We start from the raw sequence: 24,069 nt of genomic DNA on the forward strand, positions 1-24,069 counted from the left end.
GGCCCTTTGGCCTACTGAATCCACACTAACTATTACACATCTATTAACACTAACCCCATTTACTTTGCCTGTATTTCTATCATCTCCCCCTACCCCTCAGCCACATAGTTTACGGTGGCTGGTTACCTCACAGGCCCACGTGTCTTTGTGATGCACGAGGGAAACCAGAACACACACACAAGCTCCACACAGACAGCACCAGAGGTCAGGGTCGAGTAAGCATCCCAGCCCCTCAGAAGCATCTGCCTGCTCTTTATTGAATGTTGCCTGGTCACCTTTGGTCTGTGAAGCCTCTACGAAAACTTTTCACCAGGTTGGGCCTTTCACATGCAGTCAGACCTAATATTGGCTGTACTCACTTTTCAACAATCAGTAGCTGTGCCTTTAGGTGCTGCCCCTTGTGCTTGAAGGTCACTATACAGCCCCCTTTCACGGGAACGTTCTGTCCAGTATAACCTGTCACTTTTAAATTCACTGGGCAGATCTTGCTCTTTACTTTGAGTCATCCATGAACAAGATTCACCTGGGCTCCAGTGTCAAGCTTGAGTGGAATTTCTGTCTCACTCACGGCAACTGGAATGATCTATTCTGTTTTACCAGCACCTGCAATCTGCCGAGAAGACTCCCCCGCTTCCTCAGCAGCTGTGTGCACCTTTCCCTTGGTAGCCCCCGCTTTGCAGCACCTTAATCACTGGATTTAGAAGCAGTGATTATGGCTCTTCTTCCCACAATTATCGCAGGACCTTCCATAAGCAGGACCCGTCTTGGGAATGAACCTGCCTCCACATTCTCTGCATTGACAGTTTGAGCCTGTCTCTGCTTGTGGTTGCTTTGTGAAATGCCTTCTGCTCTGCCCCTGTCTTTACACAGCACACCCTGTCGTTTCTGTTCTATACATCCCTTCAGCTTGTGCTCGTATGGTCTCTGCTGCCCTACGCACATTTTCCAGCATTAAATCCTCTTCTCAGAGGTATCTGTCTGTGAGAAAATTATCTGGGATTCCACAAACTATATTGTCTCTGACTAATGAGGCTCTCAAATCTCCAAACTCACAGGATTTACTCAGTGTGTGTGGCTCAGCTAAATATTGGTCGAAGCAAACACCTTGTTTCCGGTTACAGGAGAGTAATTTGTATCTCTCAAACATGACGTTTTAACTTGGGACACAATGCTCAAATTTTGCCGCCGGAACTTCAAGCCTGTCTCTTCAATTTGAAAGCTGTTGTAGATGTCCAAGGCACCTTCACCAGTTACGTATAGAAAGATAGACGCTTTCAATTTTTCCTCTGCCCCACTGGCTCTGCTGGCCGCTAAGTAGATATTGAATCACTGTTTGAAGTGTTAAAGTATCTGTTAGATTCCTGGTAAACTGCATTGGTGCAGGAGGAATTAGGTTATCCATTGCAGAATTTGTCAGTCTTCTCTCAAGCTCAATTTCTTGGTGAATTTCACGACAGCGTGCTTTCTTGCCAGAGTCTTTTCTCTGTTGGAACCAGCACCTCTTTCTCAGTTTGCTCACAGTATTCAGTTACATTTCGTATTTACCCCTCAGGCTGACTCCTCTCATCATCTTACGTTTGTTCTTTAACAAAGCCAAACTTTACGTGGGTTTTCAAACACTGGAGCTATTTTATTTACAGATTGACAGAATGGCTTCAGCTTGACCACATTTTACTCAGGGGGCCCTCAGCACGCCAGAAGCGTGTGTCTCCCATTCATCGACATCACTTCCAGTTCCGGGTAAACCACCTGCATTGCACTCTGGGAACTGAAGTTCTTTATTATGTATGGACATAACAACACTGTGGTGAACTAGATATACCTGTCTGACTGCTCCTGTGGCTCCTCCCACAGACCCCTGTATAAAGGCGACTGTGGGCTGCTGCTCTCCCTCTTTTCCCCAGGATGTAGTGCTGTTTATTCTTCCAGTCAATAAAAGCCGATATCTCACTTCCTAAGTCTCAGCGTGAGTTATTGATGGTGCATCAAACACACCCTGCACAAGTGCCTGCTTCTTGCAGGCAAGGGTACCAAGTGCGGCTGGACTTGATGATGGAGCGTTGAGGTTGAAGCAGCACTGCAGACTGAACCGCTTCTATTCATTCTCCAGGATTGGGGCAACATGGGCAAGGTCCACATTTACAGCCTATCTCTAACTGCCCTGGACAAGCTGGACTGAGAATTCCATGTTGTGATAGTGCTCCCACATTTGGCAGGGTGGAGGGAGGTATATGGGAGCTCCTGGATTTAGAAGCAGTGATTATGAAAGAACAGTCGTGCATTTCCAAGCCAGGATCAGGTTCAGATTCATCACATGCATCGAAACACCCAGTGAAAGTTGTCGTTTGCGTTAACAGCCACCACAAGCTAACGATGTGGGCAGGCAGTTTGCAAGTGCCGCCAATTATTCCAGTGCCAACGCAGCACGCCCGCAATGCTCGGCAGAACTGGGGCTTTCGACTTCCCCAGTGGATTCGCAGAGTTAGGGCTCCAGCTGTCAGGCCTCAATTTCCAGACTTCCAGTCTTTGGTATCAACCCCAGGGCTCTCCAATGACAACTGAATGAGGACTCCGAACTCCGGGCCTTGATTCCAGACTCAGCGATGTGCCTGTCTAGAAAGGGAAGCTATAGGCGGTGGCGCTTCCCTGCACCTACTGCGGTTCCCTTAACCATAGAGCTCACAGAAGACCCTTAACTGCACTGTACTCCATCACTGTGTGATGGAGTAGTGGAGGTGGTGAAGGTAGAGTGAGGAGGTGGGTACTGGATCTTGCTGCACTTGTTCTCCATCTGAACATTTGGGCTCTTGGCTTTCACACTGACTTCTGCCAATGCAAAGAGCTCCATTGGGTTTTAGCTTCTGTGATAAGCTGCCAGAAGTTCCTGGAATATCTGTTGCTGCGGTCATGAGAGGGAGAAGGCTAATGCCTGAACCGAGCTTTGACCAAACTGGGATCAGTTCTCCTGCCCTCCCTATCCTAATTAGCAGCTTCAGAGGATGGAGACCAGTTCCTTCCCTGCGATAGCAGTTCCCTCAGTGAAAGGGCATCGTGTTATGAAGGTGGAACACTTCCGTTTTTCTCAAGCTTTTCACGGGAAGTGCCCGCCCCACCATTGAACACATCTACACGAAGCATAGTTGCAAGAAAGCAGCATCCACCATCAGGGGCCCCACCATCCAGCTCATGCTCTCTTCTCGCTGTTGTAAGAAGCCTCAGGACTCTCCCCACCAGGTTCAGGAACAGTTACTACCCCTCAACCACTAGGCTCTTGAATCACAGGGGATAACTTCACTCAAATGCACTTTTACCCCACCGTTGAAATGTTCCCACAACCTATGGACTCACTTTCAAGGACTCTTCATCTCATGTTCTTGATATTTATTCCTTTCTATTTGTATTTGCGCAGTTTGTTGTCTTTTGCACTCTGGTTGATGCTCAAGTTGGTGCAGTCCTTCATTGATTCTATTATGGTTATTTTTCTCTTATGGATTTATTGAGTATGCCCACAAGAAAATCAAACTCAGTGTTGTATGTGGTGACATTTGATAATAAATTTACTTTGAACTTTGAGTCATACCTACAACTTTGGTCTATTGGATCCACACCAACTATTGAGCATCTATTTACCCTAATCCCATTTAATTTGACTCTATTTCCATCAATGCCACCCCAGATTCTACCCCTCACCCACACAATGTACACAGTGGCTAACTATCTCCCAGGCCCACATATCTTTGGGATGTGGGAGGAAACCACAGCACCCACACAAGTCCTTTCCAATCATCACCAATCACTGTGAGGAGGTTATACAAAGAGCATATTTATCTAATTGGGGAATGCTAAAGAACTACTACTACTGCCTGTCTGGAGCGTGATATTTGAACGCTAATAAGTCTCCCATCAAGGGTTATGAATAGGTCAGAGGTTATGGCTAAATTTAGGTGAGTGAGGAGGAAGTCACCATGTAATGAGCTCTGAAACAAATCTCCCTGACATCATTCTTAATTCTCCTTCAGTGATTACAATGCACTGAGAGACTCTACAAAAGTTCTAACGCCATGCCTAATTGGAACTTAACCATTTGGAAAGCAATTGGTTTTGAAACATGAACTGAGTGTATAAGTGAACGGTATAATTTAAACCCCTGGCTACTTGTTAAGATTCTCTTAGAGATTTGCTGTTCCCTGCCTTCATAAACCATTCCACCTCACGATGATACTTCCCAACATGTCTCTGACCCAGGCACCACTCCTCTCAGTCCAGCACCAGTGAGTATCCTATCCATCTTCTAGTCTCCACACTCACAAATTGGATAGACCCTTAACAATGTTGAGGAGCAGAGGGAACTTGGGGTCGAAGGTCATAGCTCCCTGAAAGTGGCAACACAGACTGATGGTGTAGTTAAGAAGGCATATGCCATGCTTGCCTTAATTAATCGAGGCATTGAGTTCAAAAGTCAGATAGTTATGTTGCAGCTTTACAAAACTTGAGATTGGCTGCATCTGGAGTATTGCTTATAGTTCTGGTTATAGGCTTTGAAGAGGTTTACCAGGATGCTGTCTGGATTAGAGGGTATGTGCTGTATCAAGAGGTTGGACAAATTTAAATTGTTTTCTCTGGAGATGTGGAGGCTGAGGGGAGATCTGATATGAGGGGCATAGTTAGGGTAGATAGGCAGTATCTTTTTCCCAGGTTGAATTACACCTGAGTGCATGAATTTAAGGTGAGGGGGGTAAATTCAAAGGAGATGTGAGGGGCAAGTTTTTTTACACAGAGAATGTTGGGAGCTTGGAATGTGCTGCCTGGGGTGGTGGTAAAGGCAGATGAACTAGGGTCTTTTAAGAGATGTTTAGATAGGCACATGAATGTGAGGGAAATAGAAGGATATGGACATGACAGAGGTAGAAGAGATTAGTTTAGTTGGCCACTTGATTACTAATTTAATTGGTTTAGCACAACATTGTGGGCCGAAGGGCCTGTTTCTGTTCTGTATCTCACTCCCTCTGTCTCTGTTTTGTCTGTCTCTTTCTCTGTCTATCTCTGTCTCTCCACCTCTCTCCCTCCCTCTATCTGTCTATATTTCTCTGTCTCTCTCTGTCTATACGTCTCTCTCACTTTCTCTTAAAACCTCGCTCTTTTAGTCACTTCCTTCAATGTAATTTTCCCGACTTTCATCCCTTTTCACTTTGCCTTTGTGCCTGCTAACAGTCTCTGATGCTATCCTGCCTTAAAAGTGCTACGCAAGTGCAGGTTGTGAACATCGCGGTACCTTCAATGTCACACTCCATTGTTCAGCTTGGTATTAAGTTCGTGCCTTAAGCATATTATCCCCAAATGGTTGACCCTACAGTGAAATAGATTAATAATAAGCCCTTAATACAAAACAACAGCCTCTTGTCTCATCACCAGCAATAGATGTGTGCCACAAGTGAAGGGCAGTAATGAAGACCATTCTGTTTACAGGGCTGATAGTTCTCCTCTCGGTCCAGGGTATGTACAGTGGTTCTTTATTCTGTTCAGGATTTTGCTTTGTCAGGGGACTGAGACTTATTAATTTCTACTTTAATTACAGTATATTAATCATTTTAATTGCTCTTATCAGATTCTACATATCAAGCGGTCAATGAAAATGCGCTGTGGACATAAACACTAATATGCAATTTAGTGTAAACTTTAACTTCTCTTTTAAACAAGAAGGTTGGAAATATGCTCCGTGTAAACTTTGAAAAACACAAGATATCTTGTAATACATAATGCTCCAAACTGTTTTCACTTGTGAAAGCTTTGTAATGTTCTAAATGGAATCTAAGTCACACATTAAAAAAAGGTGTGAAATGAATTATGAGCATCATTAAAAAAGTCCCCGATAAACTTGAATTACGTTAAGTAAATATTCAGTCATTTTCTGTGTGAAGTGACCAGGTTTTATATGTTGGGAGTTTGTCCAGTAATAATTCAGATTGCTGCTCCAAATTGGACTTCATGAGACAAAATGCATTACAAAAAATATTTGTTCACAGTGTGCCGTTAATGATGTCAAAGATGCATTTTCCACTTGATGAAGGTATGCTTAGATTCTTAGAGGGCAAAGATGGGCTAGTCTCTTAGATAGGCATGTGAATTATACAGAGAATGGAGGATTATGGACATTGTGCAGGCAATAGGTGTCGTGAGCTTAATGGATTGGGCACAGCATTGTGGGCCGAAGAGCCTGTTACTGCTCTGCGCTGTTCTACATTCTAAGTGCTGATGGAGTCGATGTAGGGCACCATGTGGTTAGTGTGACACTATTACAGCTCGGAGCGTTTGAGGTTCCAATTCAGTCCTGCCATCCTCTGTAAGGGGTTTGTAGACCCACCTGCGTGGGTTTCCACCGGGTGCTCCGGTTTCCTCCTGCAGTCCAAAGACGTACCGGTAAGTTGGTTAATTAGTCATTGTGAATTGTCCTGTGATTAGCCTAGGGTTAAATCGGGGGTTGTTAGTGGTGCAAAGGTCTGGGCGGGTCTATTCTGCGCTGTATCTCTAAATAAAAAAAATATCGAGGAAGTGTGCCGTGCGTGCAAACCAGCAGCCAGATCCAGAGACTTGGATCTCAATCCCACCAGAACAGCCCCGTGAATCAATCTGGAATTAGAACTAAATCCAGTGTCATTAATAGTAAGCTCCAAACTACCAGATTATGACAAAACCTCAGGGAGCGATTCTGCCATCTTTACCTGGTCCAATTATTATGTGACTGCAGACTGAGCAACATCACTTAGAAGCCTCCTGAGTTCAGGGGTAGTTATGGACGGACGATAATTACCAGCGTTTCCCGTGATGTCCGCATTACGAGAGCAGCAGTGAGATGATGTATGGAATGCTGTGATCCGTCGGGTGTTCCTTCTGCTGACAACCGCAGATGAGGTCACACAGCTCTTTTGACTCATCTCTTCCATGCTGATCAAGTTTTCTGCCTAAGCTAGTATCACTTCTGTTTGTTTCTACTTATTTTAATTGAAATCCAACTCAACTTATTTAGAGTTCTTGAATATTAATTCACTAGTTGCCTTGGTGGGATTTGAACATGACGCTGATTCATTGGTCCAGAAATTGAGTCAAGGAATCATACAGGGCAGAACTAGGCCCTTCAGCCCATCAAGTTTATACCGAGCTTCAATTACCCATTTACATTATACTCCTACACTAATTCCATTTTATTCTCTCCACATTTCTATCAAGTAACCCCACATTCTCCCACTCTCCTGTGTCCCGGAGCCAATTAACCTACCAGCCTGCAGGTCTTTGGGATGTGCGTGCAGGAGCAACCTCCATACAGGAGGTGGAGGAGGTGAGGATTGAATCCGGGTCTCGGAAGTGTAAACAAGTGACCCTAGAGAATGGTTCAGCAGTATAGAAACATAGCAGAGCAGGTAGCCATTCTGTACATTATATTCCTGCTGCACCAAGTAGGAGCTCTTGAGGTTAGTCATCGTTCTCAGCTTTGGGTCCCACAGTGCTCACATGGGTAATTAGAGGGGGAGTTTCTGCCTCCATGTCACTCACAGTCAGGGAGTTCCACAAATCAAGTTGGCTTTGGGTGAAACTTTGCTCCACAAACTTCTGCCAATGAACATCTCAATGGCCCCTCAATCCTCTGCTAAGGAGAATAATTCCTCGCTGTCCACACCAAGATGTTCTCTCATAATATTGTACAGTTCAGTGGCACTTCCTGCTCAGGCTCCCTTGTGCCAAAGGAATGCAGGCCAGCGTTGTGGGCCTCCCCTGTGGACCAGGCTCTTGGTAGGTCTCCATTCCACCTTCTCTGGTGCAGATACATTCAGAGACCACTTTGTTAGGTGCACCGGTACACCTGCTCAGAATCTGCTTATCTCCTGGGATTTTCACACACAACAGCCTCTGGAGTTGACAGAGAATGGTGTGAAAGACAAAAACATCAGATGAGAAGCTGTCCTGCGGGCGAAAATGCCTTCTTCGCGAGAGAGGTCAGAGGAGAATGGTTCAAGCTGACAGGAAGGCAACAGTAACCTAAAGAACCACACGTTACAACAGAGGTGTGCAGAAGAGCATCTCTGAATGCACAGTACGTTGAGCCTTCAAGTGGACGAACCTACAGCAGCAGAAGACTACAAACATAATTCAATGACCACTTTATTAGATACAGGGGTACCTTATAAAGTGGCCATTGAATATATGTCCCTTCTGTAGGATGGTGACCAGAGGGAATATCTCCAGCATCAAGTTGGACAGGCTGCCTCCGTCGTACATCCAAATCCAACACCAGACTCCTGACCATATCCTCTGTTGTGACCCGGGAAGGCTTTACCAGGCAGACAGAGGAAAAGATCAGGGACGATTTTGAAGCCTCTTTGAAGAAATGTAACATTTGCATTGACTCATAGAATCATAGAAAAATGCAACACAGAAACAGGCCCTTCAGCCCATCTAGTCCATGCCGAACTATTTAAACTGCCTACTCCCATCAACCTGCACCATGACTATAGCCCTCCGTACCCCCACCATCCACGTACCTATCCAAACTTCTCTTAAATGTTGAAATCAAGCTTGTATGCACCACTTGCACTGGCAGCTTATTCCACATCCTCACGACTCTCCGAGGGAAAAAGTTTCCCTCATGTTCCCCTTAACTTTTCACCTTTCACCCTTACCTCATGACCTCTGGTCATAGTCCCACCCAGCCTCAGTGGAATAAGACTGCTTTCATTTACCCTCTTCATACCCCTCATAACTTTGTATTGCTCTATCAAATCTCCCCTCAGAACTCTAAGTTCTCTGATCCATGACCACTCAGTGTAGAAAAGGAGCATTTGGGGTGATATTGAGATGGCACAGAAGATTGAAGTCAGTGATAGAATGAGTGCATCGCCTTAAAAACTATCCACCCCACCCATTCCATCTGACACCTCCTGACCATTTCATCAGTCGGATGCACTACCTCAGGCCCCAGAGAAATGCAATGGACGCAAGTCACCTCCCTTCCCATGGAGTGCCTGGCAAGAAGTAGCGCTTCCTGTGGCCCGGCTGTACGGGTGGATATTGTCATTGTAACTCTGCTGGTTTCTAGGATTTATAAATGGCATCGAACTGCAGGCCGTTGTCAAGCAGAAGGTGCACAAAGATAGTCCAGACTGTCATGCCAAGGTCTGGCTAGGCTTACACTACTGAAGGCGGCTAGGCCAGGGAGCGGTGTTCCCGAGGGCCAACGTGAGTCATGGGATGGCAGGCCGAGGTACTAGGGGTCTGAGGCTGATTGCTCGTACAGGTTGACTGCTGGTTTTCAGATGAGGGAGTAGGTGCCTGTCCAAGGAATGAATCCCACTCATTCTGCAGCTTCCTTACTTTGGGGGTCAGCTCAAAGATCTGGATTGCTGTTGGTTTATTATTGTCGTATGTACCAAAGGTCTTTGTTTCCGCTGGCTGCTTTTCCAAACCAGCAAGAAGTGTAGACAGAGTCCATGGAGTGGAAGCTAGCTTTAACGATTGATTGAGCTGTGTCCACGATGCTCTGCAATAAATTCCGGATGGGTATAGATGGGATAAATGAACTCAGGCTTTTTCCCAGGGATGGAGAATCGAGAACTAGAGGGCAAATGTTAAGGTGAGAGGGGAGAGAATGAAAGGGAACATGAGGTTGAGGCAGGTATGAGGGGTGATTGATAAGTTCATGGCCTAAGGTAGAAGGAGTCAATTTTAGAAAACCTAGCTACATTTACACACTTAGTCCAGCGGTCGTGGAGCATATGGATCTCTGACCTCCAGAAAGTGTCCACAGCATGGGTAATTGACAAGTTCGTGGCCTAAGGTAGAAGGAGATGAGTTATACAGTTCTCATTACATGCACATGCAGGTCAACTCTTTGACTGATTATGCAGAAAGTTTGAAGTTAATAACTCATCTCCTTCTACCTTAGGCCACAAACTTATCAATCACCCCTGATGAGTTATTAACTTCAAACTTTCTGCATCATCACTCAAAGAGTTGTATACTGGTGAGATCCGAACGTGGATTGGGAGACCGCTTCGCCAAGCATCAACTCTCCATCCATCAGGACAAGTGGGATCTCCCAGTAGCCCCCCATTTTAATTCCACTTCCTTTTCCTATTCCAACATGTCAGTCCATGGCCTCCTCTACTGTCGTGATGAGGCCACACTCACGTTGGAGGAGCAACACCTTTTATTCTGTTGGGTAGCCTCCATCCTGATGGCATGAACATCAATTTCTTGAACTTCTGATAATGCCCCCCTTTCACCATTCCCCATTCCCAGTTCCCTCTCACCTTACCTCTTTACCTGCCCATCACCTCCCTCTGGTGCTCCTCTCCCCCTCCCCCCCCCCCCTTCCTTCCATGGCCTTCTGTCCTCTCCCTTCTCCAACCATTTATCTCTTTCACCAATCGACTTCCCAGAACTTCACCCCCTCCCTACCTTCCTGGCTGGCTTCACCTATCACCTTGTGCTTCTTCCTCCCACCCAGCTTCTTACTCTGACTCCTTATCTTTTTTCCTCCCGTCCTGATGAAGGGTCTTGGCTTGAAACGCTAACTGTACTCTTTTCAATATATGGCTACCTGGCCTGCTGAGTTTCTCCAGCATTTTGCGGGTGTTGCTTGGCTTTCCAGCACCCAGATTTTCTCTTGTTTATGTCGACGCATCAGTAGGTCGCTCTCCCATTCAAACTGCATCGTGCCTCTTCACTAGAAGTTAGAAAGATGTGAGGTGATCTCCCTGCGCTACCCTGAGGGACTGGCAGATTAGGTGCTGAGAGATTGTATCTCCTGGGCCAAGGGCCAGGGGGCATTAGGTCATCGATTTAAGGCTGAAAGAAGAAGAAAGCTCTTTACTCAGAGGCTGGTGAATCTGTGGAACTCCCTACACCAGACTTGCTCATTCATCAGGCATGTTCAAGGCCGAGACCTCGAACATGAACGAATCAAAGGATTTTGGGATAGGACCATACACAAGGTCAGGCATGATCCTACTGAATGGAGGAAGAGGCTCAAGCATTGATTAGGCTCTCCTTTTCGTTTATTCTATGTTCTAATTTATGAGTGAATTGGAAATCGTTTTCCTCAGTGCTGACGGAATCCATCATGAGGAAGTGTGAGGAGTGAGTAGGGTGGGGCGGACAAGAGGAAGCAAGGTAGGGTGATGGGAACTGGTTGGAGGAGTCAACACTATCTATTCACTTGTGTAATTTTGAGTCATTTTATGTCTTTGCACTGTCCTGCTACTACAAAACAACAAATTTCACAGCATATAAGTCCTAGAGTCAAAGAGCTATACAGCACAGATACAGGCCCTTCGGCCCCACAAATCCATGCTGACCAAGGTGACCACCCAGTGACCTGTGTTCAGCCCATATCCCTCTAAGCTCCATCCTCCACGTACCTGTCCAAGTGCGACTAATGTACCTGCCTCAACCACCTTGGGCAGTTAGCTCCACATACTCACCATCTTCTGTGAGAAAACATTGTCTCTCTTGTCCCTTTTAAATCTTTCCCCTCTCACTGTTAACCTATGCCCCCTAGTCCTGGTCGAAACTACCCTGAGGAAACTACTGTTACGTCCTCATTTTAAGCATTTATTTAGAGATACAGCATGGTAACAGGCTCTTCAGCCCCATGAGACGACGCAGCCTAATTACACCCATGGGACCAATCAACCAATCAAGCCGAATGTCTTTAGAATGTGGGAGGAAACTGGAGACCCGGAAGAAAACCCCTGGGGTCATGGTGAGAGCACACAAACCGCTTACAGACAGTGGCAGATTGGAACCCGAGCCACTGACACTGTAATTTTAGCCGCTTGTCTACCGTACTGCCATTTCTATAAGGTTGCCCCTCATTATATATTCCAAGGGTTAAAGACCCAGCCTAACCAATCTCCCCCTGTAGCTCAGGCCCTCCAGTCCAGACTACCTCCTGCTCAATCATTTCTGTTCTCTTTCTGATTTAATATCTTTCTTATAGCATGGTCCACAGTACTCCAAGTGCAGCCTGACTAATAGTTCGTACAATGGCAACATAATGTTCCAACTCTATATTCAGTGCCCTGACTGATGAAGGCCAGCGTGCTTAATGCCTTTTTCACCACCCTGTGTACCTGTGTTGTCACTTGCAATGAGTTATACACTTGTACTCCGAAGTCCCTCTGTTCCATTACATTCACAGTTTCAGTCCTAAGCTGGTTTGATGAAGACAGTGATAAATCAGTGATAATAAATCTGATTCTGACTTGAAGTAGGATTAATGTTTGGAAATTCTTTGCACCTCTAAGAATGGAATAAACTTAGCACAGAGAATGCTAATTTTCTTGGAATCTCTTCCAAAGTTCCTGGGGAAGTCCTCAGGGTCTTTTGGACAATGATTGATGATTTGCGATGGTTCACCCTCACTCTTATCGAGCCAGTTTCCTCCATTTACACTTCTGTACTTCCTGTGCAAGCCGTTGGATAGATGTGACTCTATAAAAACACAAGAGAGTGCAGATGTTAGAATCTGGAGCAAAAAGCGATCTCCTGGAGGGACTCAGTGGGACGAGCAGCATCTGAGGGGAAAGGAATTGTTGATGTTCTGGGTCCGTTGTTGGTGGACTTAACTATTTCCATATTCTCACTGCTCGCCTGCTCTGTTTTACCACAAGCAAAGTCACTCAGACGTCAGCTCCACAGTGTCCTATCCCATGCTACACCATTCACCCGTTACTCCTGCCTGCCCATCTACTTTGGCCCCCGGGAGCAGAAATAGGCCATTCAGTCTTTCAAACTGTTTCCCCGTTCATCGAGATCATAGCTGATCATCCACCTCAACACCATTACTTTGCATTTCCCACATGCTCTTGGCATCCTGAAAAACAGGCATTTTCAATTTGAATGAAATCAATGACTGAGACTCCATCTCTCTCCAGACCTGAGAACTCCAAAGATTCACCGACCTCATCTCAGCCCTAACTATATAATTCCTTACTGACCACCACAGCTTGCCTCTCCTGCAATCTGCAATCACTTTCAAATGAATAACCCTCGGAGAACCCAGTGCTTTAATTCTGGCCTCTTGTTCATCCAGTAAGTTAATGACTCCATCACTGGAGGCTATGCTTTTGGCTGCGGAGACCCAAAGCTCAGGCGTTCCTCTGTAACCCCCCCCCCCCCCCGACTTTGTTTCCTCCTTGAAGATGTTACTTATGGTTTACGATCTCCTGCCTGTGGATTTTAACGGGCTTGCTGCCATGTTCGGTTTAATTCAGTCATTACCCTACAACCATCAGGCTCCTGAACCAGCGTGGACAACTTCAAATGCCATCATGAAATTAACTGGACCCTGAAAGCTCACGCCCATTCCTCAATCATGCTTGACTTTACTTGTGCAAGGCCCCTGTCGCCACGCTGTTCTGAAGTCGAAACAGAGAAATGCCAATTTTATTCAGAATTGACCAGCAGATATTTTGGTAAAACCGTGTACATCTGAATTCCTGACTTGCAACATCCATCACTATTCACAGTAGAGGTGTTAAAAGTCAAAGAAACCACGAACTGATTACCGATGATACCTTGAAGTTAGTAAAGAAACTGTCCCTTGGTGCGTGTGTTTTGCATCCTTCTGATACATTCTTGTCTCCAGTACACAGAATGGCTGTGGTAACCTGCTATGTCATGAGAAGCTATGCTCTTCAAAGATTTTTTCACGTCTGGGCTGTCTGCAATCTATCCTTGTCTGGGCATTATGTTAACCCTTGTCATGCCACAGCTTCCTTTTTGTCCTGTAGAAGACAACACAAATTTTTACTGAAGTTCAATAGCACAGAGTCTCTGAAACTCCACAGTAGTTTCATTAGGGACAGTTGGCTGTTCCATCAATCAGAGCCGTCAGTCCGCAGAGTGATCTCAGGGAAGGGATTAAAATGGATATTACAGCCGGCAGGTAATATTGCTGCAGGTAGTAAGATTGAAACCAGCTAAAGGGTTCAGGGTAACGATGGAGTCCTGTGTGACCCCTGCCTAGTCTTTCTAACTTTGTCGGCTTCTAGCTGGGTATGCACAGCAAAATCAGGGGTTTTCTCAGGTTGATCAGGATGTACGTGCAACATTCTTGGGCAATAATGGCACTCACCTCAACTCTGAACAGGTCACCAAACACAATCTATAGACTCAGTTTCAAGGACTCAACGACTCATGTTCTCAGTTTAATTAATTAATTTATTACAGTTTTTTTTTAAATTTGTACAGTTTGTCTCATTTTGCATGTTGGTTGCTTGTCAGTCTTTGTGTGTAGTTTTTCACTGATTCTGTTGTATTTCTCTGCTCTACTGTGAATGCCTGCAAGAAAATGGTGACATATAGAATGCTGGAGGAACTCAGCAGGCCAGACAGCATCTATGGAAAAAGAGTAAGCAGTCGATGTTTCAGGCTGAGAGTCCGAAACGGTGACTGTTCACTCTTTTCCATGGATGCTGCCTTGCCTGCTAAGCTCCTCCAGCATTTTGCGTGTCACCATTTTCTGCAGATTTTCTGTTGTTTGTAAATGGTGACATATTGTACTTTGATAATAAATTTACTTTGAACTTTGAAGCAATACCGCTGTGAGATGTTCTTTCATTATTTTTGTCAGGAGATACCTTAAGATCTGCTTATATCACCATGACTTATCATTTTTTGAGTGTCATAACTGTACATTAACTGAAAGGTGAACTTTTCCAAAGATAGGAAAAATTATCACACAGTCAAGACAAAGTCTAGGAATCATCACAGCCTGTCCTCAGGTCACTCCAGTAGCTGCTGGTATCATTAAGCTAAAGGAACCTATCAGGTCAGGCAGCATCGATGGAGAGGACAGGAGATTCTGCATTCGAACCGAAACCCTACATCAGGACTGGGGAGGAAGGGGGCAGGAGCTGGAATAAGAAGGTTGGGGTGGGGGGAAGGGAGGGTAAAGTGTATAAGCTGGAAGCTGATAGGTGAAACTAGGTCGGGGGAAGGTGGGTAGTGGTGGAGTGGGAGGACTGAAGTAAGAAGCTGAGGGGTAATAGGTGGAAGAGGTAAAGGGCTGAAGAAGAAGGAATTTGACATGAAACCATGGGAGAAAGGGAAGAAGGAGGGGCACCACAGGGAAAGGATGGGCCATTAGGTGAACATTGATTTATCTAAGTTCCGATAATTTCTCTCTCTCCCCCTTCTCTTTTTTCCATTCCCTATTCTGACTCCCCTCTTGCCCCTTCTCGTCTCCTCACCTACACATCACCTCCCTCTGGTTCTCCTTCCGAAACATCGACTGTTTATTCCTCTCCATAGATGCTGCCTAACCTGTTGAGTTCCTCCAGCATTTTGCGTGTGTGGTTCAGGATTTCTGACAACAGTGAGATCTCCTGTGTGTAACCGAATCCGTTTCTACTTTGCACTGATCAACTTTTCCTTCACATACTTGGATTCTCCTTCAGTGCTCTGAGCTGATTTATGATTGGCCTCCAGACATTGGCAGAGTGTGTTTTCAACTCCTGGCCTGTTGCAGATGCCACAGCTGAGCCTTGAATCTCTTGGCTTGAGTCTGGGCCATCATGGAGGGGGCACCCATAGACCCCACCCGTCTTTCACACTGAGTACAAAGTTTCTGGTAATCTCATACATCCAGCTTTCTTCCCACCCACTTTTGTCATCAGTAACCTGAATTTTGAAAGTAAAGCAATGTTGCCTACGTTACAAGAAGTTCCATAGACTAGGACTTTATTTCCAGGGATGCAGGGTGACCTCAGACGTTTAGGATCAGAGATGAGAGGTCTAAAAGGGACCTCAGCGACAGCTTCTTCACAAAAAGGCCGATGTGTTTTTGGAATGAGCGGACAGAAATAGTGGTTAAGGCAGGCACTTTAGCAATGTTTGCATGTTTGGAGGGCTCCGGGCCAGTGGGACTAAAACGCTGGGCAGCACAGTTGGTGTGGACAATTTGGGCTGAAGGGTTTAGTCTCTATAACTCCAATCAGAAAGCATAATCCCACTCAGCTGAGTGATTGATCATCAATCAGCCATTTCCCAATGTCTGATGTTTTAGAACTCTTAGACAAAAGTGTATAGGTTTGTACCCAAGTGTATTTGTCTCTAATAAAGTGGCCATTGAGTGTATAAACACTGTTGTGATACAGGAGGGTGCAAAAGCTGGATCTGGACCAGAAGGAAAATCTTTCCACTGACTTGTGTATGCACAATGTAATTAAAAGTGCAATAAAAGTAATCTCTTTAAGGGCAGCGTCTGAAATTAGTTCCCTCTGGTCTACGTGATGGATGTGAACCAGGTTTCCCTCTGTCGTGTGCAGGTGAGGCGCTGAACTGCTACACGTGCGTGGCGTCGAGCGAGGAGGAGTGCAACAGGCAGGGATCGCAGAGCTGCCCGCAGTTTGCTGACAGCTGCTCCATAATCACGGGTCCAGGTGAGTCCAGCAGGCCAGCGGCACAATGTAACGCCTGCTCCGCTCGCTGCATCCACGCATGTTTACCTGTGGCAAACGCCTCGCCCTCGATCTGCACCTATAAAACGCAGATCTACAAGTCCCTAAGAGGGAGGGAATCTCTTCTGGAAATGTGGGATTTAATCCAGAAGTTTTGGTAACTTCTGAACTCCCTGCTGCATTGTATTCGAAGTGTCACTGGTTAATCCGTACAATATTTACTATTAATGCGCCAGTTTGTTATTTATGTGTGATTTGTCTGTGGATTTTATCCTTACCTTTATAATTTATCGTGTGTTACGTGTATGACTGCATTACACATTTGTTTGAAAAAATTCTGATTTCTATATACATTATATACTTGTATATCGTTACATGACAATAAACTTGACTTACGGACATTTCCAGGGATCCAGAGAATTTGAGGCCATCAGTGGCCCAGTGAACAGTACAGCACAGGGTCAAGCCTTTCAGCCCATTATGTCTGTGCTAACCATAATACGAACCTAAATTAATCCCATCCGCACATGGTCTACACCATTTCCCTGCCTGGCTGTCCATGTGTCCGTCTAAATGCCTCTTACGCAGCACTATCATATCTGATTGTATCACCTCACCCCACAACACATCATAGGCACCTAGGCCACCTCACTCACCATACCAAAGAGCTGCCTTTGTCTGGCTGAGAAACTGCACCTTGGGTGGAACCGTGACTTTCCGAAATGAAAATGGAGAATTACGTCGTGGGAAGGGTCAAGCTAGGAGCCACACTCTAAACTGTTCATGGGTCAACACTCTAAGTTGTCCATGGCACAGTGTGCCCTTAAAGCTGGATCACCCTGGACTTTCCAAGTGCAGGTAGCTTGCACACTGAACCGGTGTGGATGACTTCACTTACCACAACTCTGAACTGATCCCATAACCTACAGACTCCCTTTCAAGGAATCTACAACTCATGTTATTGTGTCATAGATCACTACAGCACAGACACAGGCCCACCAGCCCACCTACTCCATCCAAACCATTATCTCATCGACCTGGACCAGAGACCACACTCCTCCCATTCCTGAACTTATCCGGACTTCTCTTAAATGTTGAAATTGAACCCTTGACTATCATTTCATTCCACACTCTCATCAGCCTCTGATAGAAGAAGGTCCCCTTCACGTTCTCCTTAAATGTTTCACCTTTCACCCTTAACCTATGACCCAATCTCAGTGGAAAAAAACCTGCTTGCATTTTTCTATACCCTGCGTAATTTTGTCTATCAAATCTCCAATCATTCTCCTATGCACCAGGTTATAAACATAGAAACATAGAAAACCTACAGCACAATACTGGCCCTTCGGCCCACAAAACTGTGCTGAACGTGTCCTTACCTTAGAAACTACCTAGGGTTACCCATAGCCCTCTATTTTTCTATAAAGTCCTAAACTGTTCGAGCTTTCCCCCAACTCCATGTTCTCAGTAATACATATTTATCTATTTAAATTTGTTTTTAATTTGCACATTGGTTGTTTGTTAGTTTTTCTTTATATATAGCTTTTCATAAATTCTATTGTATTTCTTTATTTTGTTAATAAATTGATCTTTGACTAATCTGAGCTTCATTAGACTGCTAGGAACATTTAACAGTGTTGGTCTCACACATTGCAGTTCAAATATTCGGAAGGCATATCACAAGCAAAATATGGGAAGAACTCAGTGGGTTAGGCAGCACCTGTGGAAGGAAATGGGTAGTCAAATGGACAGTAAACACAAAGTACACTGCAGATGCGGTGGTCAAAGCAACACGTAGAAACAAGCTGGAGGAACTCAGCAGGTCAGGCAGCATCCGTGGAAACGAACAGTCAACATTTCGGGCCAACACCCTTCGTCAGGACTGAAGAGGGAGGGGGCAGGGGTCCTATAAAGAAGGTGAGGGGAGGGTGGAAGGTGCCAGGTGAAAAACCAATCAGAAGAAAGATCAGGGGGTGGGGGAGGGGAAGCAGGGAGGGGATAGGCAGGAAAGGTGAAGGAGGAATGTAAGGGGAAAGCACTGTGTAGTAGAAGAAGGCAGAATCATGAAAGAAGTGATAGGTAGCTGGAGGAGGAGGCAGAGTGAAAGTGGGATGGGGGAAGGGAGAGGGAGGGAATTACCAGAAGTTGGAGAATTCAATGTTCATACCAAGGGGCTGGAGACTACCCAGATGGTATATGAGGTGTTTCTCCTCCAACCTGAGTTTGGCCTCATCGTGTCAGTAGAGAAGGCCATGAATGGACAGTTCTTGTGGCTGCATTCAGATGGCTGAACCCCAGGCATTCCCACCTTTTGGAATACACTGCTGTCCAGTTCCCCCACTTGTGTTCTTTATATCAATCTATTTCCACTGTTTAGTTGTAAGCTGGATACTGAAGCAGCAGAGAGACTGAGACCACTGGATTAAAAGAACTTCATCTTGGTTAAATCAGTGTTAACCGACACGCCAACACTTCCTGCCAACAACTTGGTGACCACTGAAAGAACCTGTAGCTTTGATGTAGTGGCTCCGCTAACTGTCCCCCTTTGTAGAACATTTCAAACAAATTTGGTCTGTTTTTCCCCTCACCCCTTCTACAATAAAAGTTAAGAAGAAATACCTGAAACAAAAGTCAAACTGCTAGAGGAACTCAGGAGGTCAGGCAGCATCTATGGAGGAAGAGGGATGGTTGACGTAGAATATTATAGCACAATACTGGCCCTTCAGCCCACAATGTTGACCTTTAACCTGCTCTAAGATCAATCTAACCCTTCGCTCCTACATAGCCCTCCATTTTTCTCTCATCCATGTGTTTAAGAGTTTCTTGAATGCCCCTAATGTATCAGAACATAGACGTTTCAGGTCAAGATGTCAACCAGTCCTCATCCTTTACAGATGTTGTCTGACCGTATCCTCCAGCAGTTTTTTTTTTTGTTTCAGATTATATCATCTGCCATCTCCTTGTTGGATTCTGATGTTTTTGATCCAAGGTTCTTTCAAAAGTCAAGAAAGAGGCATAAAATTTGTTGCTTCACGACAGTTTTATTAAGCGCTAATAAAACGAAGAGAATTGAAAACGGACTAGCAAGAGTTTAGCAACAAAGTGGAAAGGGAGAAAAAAGATTAAAGATGGTGAGAAAAATGTTCTCTGCTCTTCTTATACCCCAGATAAACAGACATTCCATCGAATTTGTAGATAAGAGTTAACCAATCAGAGAGCCCCTATTCAAATAATGTGATACCAGATAAACTTCCAGAATCATATAAAGAACTGAAACCACTAGGGGACACACTGAACAATTGCATATACATACTGTGACCACTAGGAAACATACTAAACATTCAATGTCTGCAGTGAGATGCTGATGATGTTCTATAGGTCAGTTGTTGAGAGCGCCCTCTTCTTTGTGGTGGCGTGTTGGGGAGGAAGCATTAAGAAGAAGGACGCCTCACGTCTTAATAAGCTGATAAGGAAGGCGGGCTCTGTCGTGGGCAAAGTACTGGAGAGTTTATCATCGGTAGCTGAGCGAAGGGCGCTGAGTAGGCTACGGTCAATTATGGAAAACCCTGAACATCCTCTACATAGCACCATCCAGAGACAGAGAAGCAGTTTCAGCGACAGGTTACTGTCGATGCAATGCTCCTCAGACAGGATGAAGAGGTCAATACTCCCCAATGCCATTAGGCTTTACAATTCAACTGCCAGGACTTAAGAACTTTTTTTAAAGCTATTATTAATGCTTTTTGAGTTAGTGATTTAGATGCATATCATATTATTACTGAGTTAAGTATTGTATGTAATGAGTTTTTGCTACAACAAGTGTATGGGACATTGGAAAAAATGTTGAATTTCCCCATGGGGATGAATAAAGTATCTATCTATCTATCTATCTATCTATCTATCTATCTATCTATCTAAACAGTTACATGTATAAAGTACAAGCAGGCATAAAAGTTAAGCTGAAAAGAAAATCAGAATTATACAGCCTAAATCAACATTCTGCAAATGCAGGATAAATCCAGGAGCCCTTTCTGTAATAGAGGATGAGGCTGAGGGCTGGGTTATATTTGTTGCAATAAAATAAGTTGATTCCTGGTGAATATACAATGTGTTTGACTGGAATCCATTGGACTATTTGGTGAGCAGCAGGAGGCTGCTGTCACCTGGAGATTCAGGGAAGCCAGATACGCAACCACTGAAATGTGTCTAGGTGATGTTTAGGGAGCACATCGAGCTCACAGCCTATATGATCACGGGTTGCATTTGACATGCGGTTCCACTGAAGGGGCAGGGTAGACTTGTAGCCACCTGCACGTCAAACACTAAAGACTGACGTTGCATTTCCACCCACACTAATTTATTCCAAATGTACGTTGGACGTACTCTCCAAGATCACTGTGACTTTCAACATTCACCAGGATGTGTAGAGGTGTTGATTGATAAGTGAGTGCAGATTCATTGAATCATGGAAAATTTATGACATGGGGAGTCAGTGGCCAATATAGAGCTCCTCGACATAATTCCACCCTCCCACACCCAGTCTGTAACCCTGCAGTTCACAGATACATCCAGGTTCTATTTCAATGTACTTGTATTACATTACTTATGCTTGACCAGATATAATTTCATTTGCAAAACGACGACTTTTGAAAAAGACATGGGTGGGTATAGGATGGTAACAATTTGCTTCATTTCCAAGAGGATTTAGAATTTCAGGGAAGGAACTGCAAGAAAATTAAACTAAAAACAGCAGCATAGATTTCTGGGCTTTACTGGGCAGAGGGCTGGGAGGAGTGCTCGGTTCTCATGTGTGTGTGCTTTGTTCCCAGGCAGCGTGATCAAGTCATGTTCTTACAAGGCCTTCTGCGACCAATCCCAACTAGCCACAGGTGGGATCAAGATGGACTGCTGCTTCACAGATGAATGCAATGGGCCAGCCAAAGGCAAAAGCGCCAGCGTCGGAAACAGCGGCACTTCAGTCTCGCACAACACCAAGCTCATCTTCAGTGCACTCCTTGCTCGCTGGCTATTCTGTAGACTCTGAAACCAGAGGTCATATCTTGCCATCAGCCCCTAGTTCTAGGAAATGAGATCTTGTCTACAACTTTTGCAGCTCAGTGGGAGTGTGCATAGATACGAAAGAAAGAGCTTGAAAGCATCTGAGTGGGAATCCTTGTACGCAGCAGCTGCTGTGTGTTGTTCTCCTCTTAGTTCCATTGACATCAATCAAACCCACTACTCCATGCAAACACCCCTACACTGGGCATTTAGAGTACACAGCCAAGGACAAAGTCCTACCCACCAGCAGCTTCCTCGCTCTTTATTACAGCTTTCTACAAACACTTAGTGGAACCTCAACTATCCGACAAGCTAATCGCACAACTGTCCGATGTTTGATAGCCAAACAACGAGAGATTACAACAGAATATTTGGGGGTGTATTCTCTGGAATGTGGAAGGTGAAGGAGTGCTTTGTAGATATAGTAAGGGGAAACTGAATTGGTCCTCTTTCCCCCTGATAGGGTATCTGAAACTAGCTTAAAAGTTAGAACAAATGCTTTTGGGAGTAAGGTTTGGGAAGTCTTCTACACAAGGAGGTAGGAAGAATGGGAACCATCCTCCACAAATAATGATGGGTCTGTTACTTTTCAATCTGGGGTTAACATTTTTATTAAGGGACAAAGTAATGGAAATTCATAAAGTTTATTGCATGGGAACAGGCCCTTCAGCCCACTGGATCCATGCTGGCCATCAAGTACCTGATCACATTGATCGCTTTTTGCAGCACTCTACAGCACTCACCTTCTATGCCATGCAGTCGGAGTGTCCAGCCAACTACTTCCTAAGTGCTGTGAAAACCTCTGCCTTTATCACATCCTCAAGCAATGAGTTGCAGATTCGAATCACCCTCTGGATGAAAGAATTACTACCCCAATTTTTCTCAAAACCACTTTAAATCAATGCGCTCTGGTAATTGACTCTGTCTGGGGGTGCAGTTTTTTTATTATATAACCTATCTCTGCCCATCATAAGTTTGTGTACCTCTATCCGGATCCTCTCAGCTTCTTTCTCTCCATGGAAAAACAAACCCAGCCGCCACAAATCACTCCCCAAAACTCAGATATTCTACCCCATGTAACCTCCTCCACATCTAGAGATAGGCAGTTAGCCATGATCTAACTTGCATGATGGGGCTATCTGAAGGTGCTGAACGGCCTCGTGGAGAGCAGACCCCAGCTTCTCCAGTTTATCTGGGAGCTAATGTCCCTCAGATTTTGGAATCATTTTAGTGTATCGCTTCTGAACCCTCTCCAAAGCCTTCACGTCTCTCCTGAAATTTGACATAATGCTGCAACAGTAGGTGCTAAGTCATCGTGAATTTCTACAGTGGAAGTAGATAGATTCTTGATTAGTAAAAAAGTCAAAGGGTACGGGAACAAGGCGGGAGAATGGAGTTGAGAGGGATAATAAATCAGCCATGATGGAATGGCAGAGCACACTCAATGGGGTGAATGGCCTAATTCTGCTCCTATGTCATATGACATTGAGGTCTCCAGCTGTGACTGAACCAATAATTTAGAAATGTTAATTATGGCTCCCTTGTGCTTGCACTTGATTTATAAAGCTCAGAATTCTGGGTGCTTTTTCAGTCTGCTCTGCCTCATTTAATCAACTGCACCTCTCTTTTCTATTAACCCCCTTAGAATTCTGCCCTCCTCAGACAGCACTCCTCACTCTTTCTAACAAAGTGTTTCTTTTCACAGTTCAGCGTTAAAATTTAATCTACTCCTTCTCCACCACCTGGCAACATCTCCTTGAAGTCTACTATTCTCCTCCTTGTAGTTTACGGCATACAGTACTGTGCAAAAGTCCTAGGCACATGTGGAAAAAAAATCCGTGAAGCGAAGATGCTTTCAAAAAATAATGAAATGAAAAGTTTCTAACTATTAAAAAATGCTATAAAGTGCAGTAAACAGTAAAACTAAATCAGATCAATATTTGGTGTGACCATTTGCCTTTAAAACTGCATCAAGTCGCTTAGGTGCCATGTTATGTACGTTCTTCCAAGCATCTTAGAGAACTTGTCACAGTTCTTCTGCACACTTTCACTTTCTTGCTTGCTTCTGTCTCTCCAGGTAATCCTAGACTGCCTTGACAATATTGAGATCAGGGCTCTGCGGAGGCCGTACCATTTCTAACCATATAAAAAAAGCTAAGCTGCCTAAGACTTTTGCATTCAGTATGTATTCAGTGCCCACACCCACACTATTAGGTACATCTGTACACCTACTCATTAATGCAAATATCTAGTCTGCAATCATGTGGCAGCAACTCACTGCAGAAAACCCATGCAGACTTGGTCAAGAGGTCCACTTGTTGTTCAGACCAAACATCAGAATGGGGAAGAAATGTGACCCGAGTGTGTAATGATTGTTGGTGCCAGATGGGGTGGTTTGAGTATCTCAGAAACTGCTGATCTCCAGTGATTTTCATGCACAACAGTCTCTAGAGTTTACAGAGAATGGCAATAGAAAAAAAAAACATCCAGTGAGCAGCAGTTTGGTGTGCGAAAAAGCCTTGTTAATGAGAGAGGTCAGAGGAAAGTGGCCAGA

At 44.8% G+C, this 24,069-nt stretch overlaps 1 protein-coding gene across 1 annotated transcript; it reads left to right on the forward strand.

Annotated features, from left to right (window-relative positions):
• The first annotated feature begins 5,031 nt into the window (after positions 1-5,031).
• On the forward strand, positions 5,032-23,709 carry LOC140734287 (uncharacterized). Its single transcript, XM_073058053.1, has 3 exons — positions 5,032-5,493; positions 16,326-16,439; positions 21,287-23,709. The coding sequence occupies exons 1-3, from the start codon at positions 5,445-5,447 to the stop codon at positions 21,499-21,501; spliced, it is 378 nt and encodes a 125-aa protein (XP_072914154.1). The 5' UTR covers positions 5,032-5,444; the 3' UTR covers positions 21,502-23,709.
• The last annotated feature ends 360 nt before the right edge of the window (positions 23,710-24,069 follow it).

This window comes from Hemitrygon akajei, chromosome 1 (assembly GCF_048418815.1).
Source record: "Hemitrygon akajei chromosome 1, sHemAka1.3, whole genome shotgun sequence".
NCBI classification, from domain to species: Eukaryota; Metazoa; Chordata; class Chondrichthyes; order Myliobatiformes; family Dasyatidae; genus Hemitrygon; species Hemitrygon akajei.

What these genes read in the sequence shown, in the direction of transcription:
- LOC140734287 (XM_073058053.1), top strand. Translation starts at nt 5,445, where the DNA reads ATGAAGACCATTCTGTTTACAGGGCTGATAGTTCTCCTCTCGGTCCAG. An exon ending in AGTTCTCCTCTCGGTCCAGG is followed by an intron (nt 5,494 to 16,325) that starts GTATGTACAGTG and finishes TGTCGTGTGCAG; the next exon opens with GTGAGGCGCTGAACTGCTAC. An exon ending in CTCCATAATCACGGGTCCAG is followed by an intron (nt 16,440 to 21,286) that starts GTGAGTCCAGCA and finishes CTTTGTTCCCAG; the next exon opens with GCAGCGTGATCAAGTCATGT.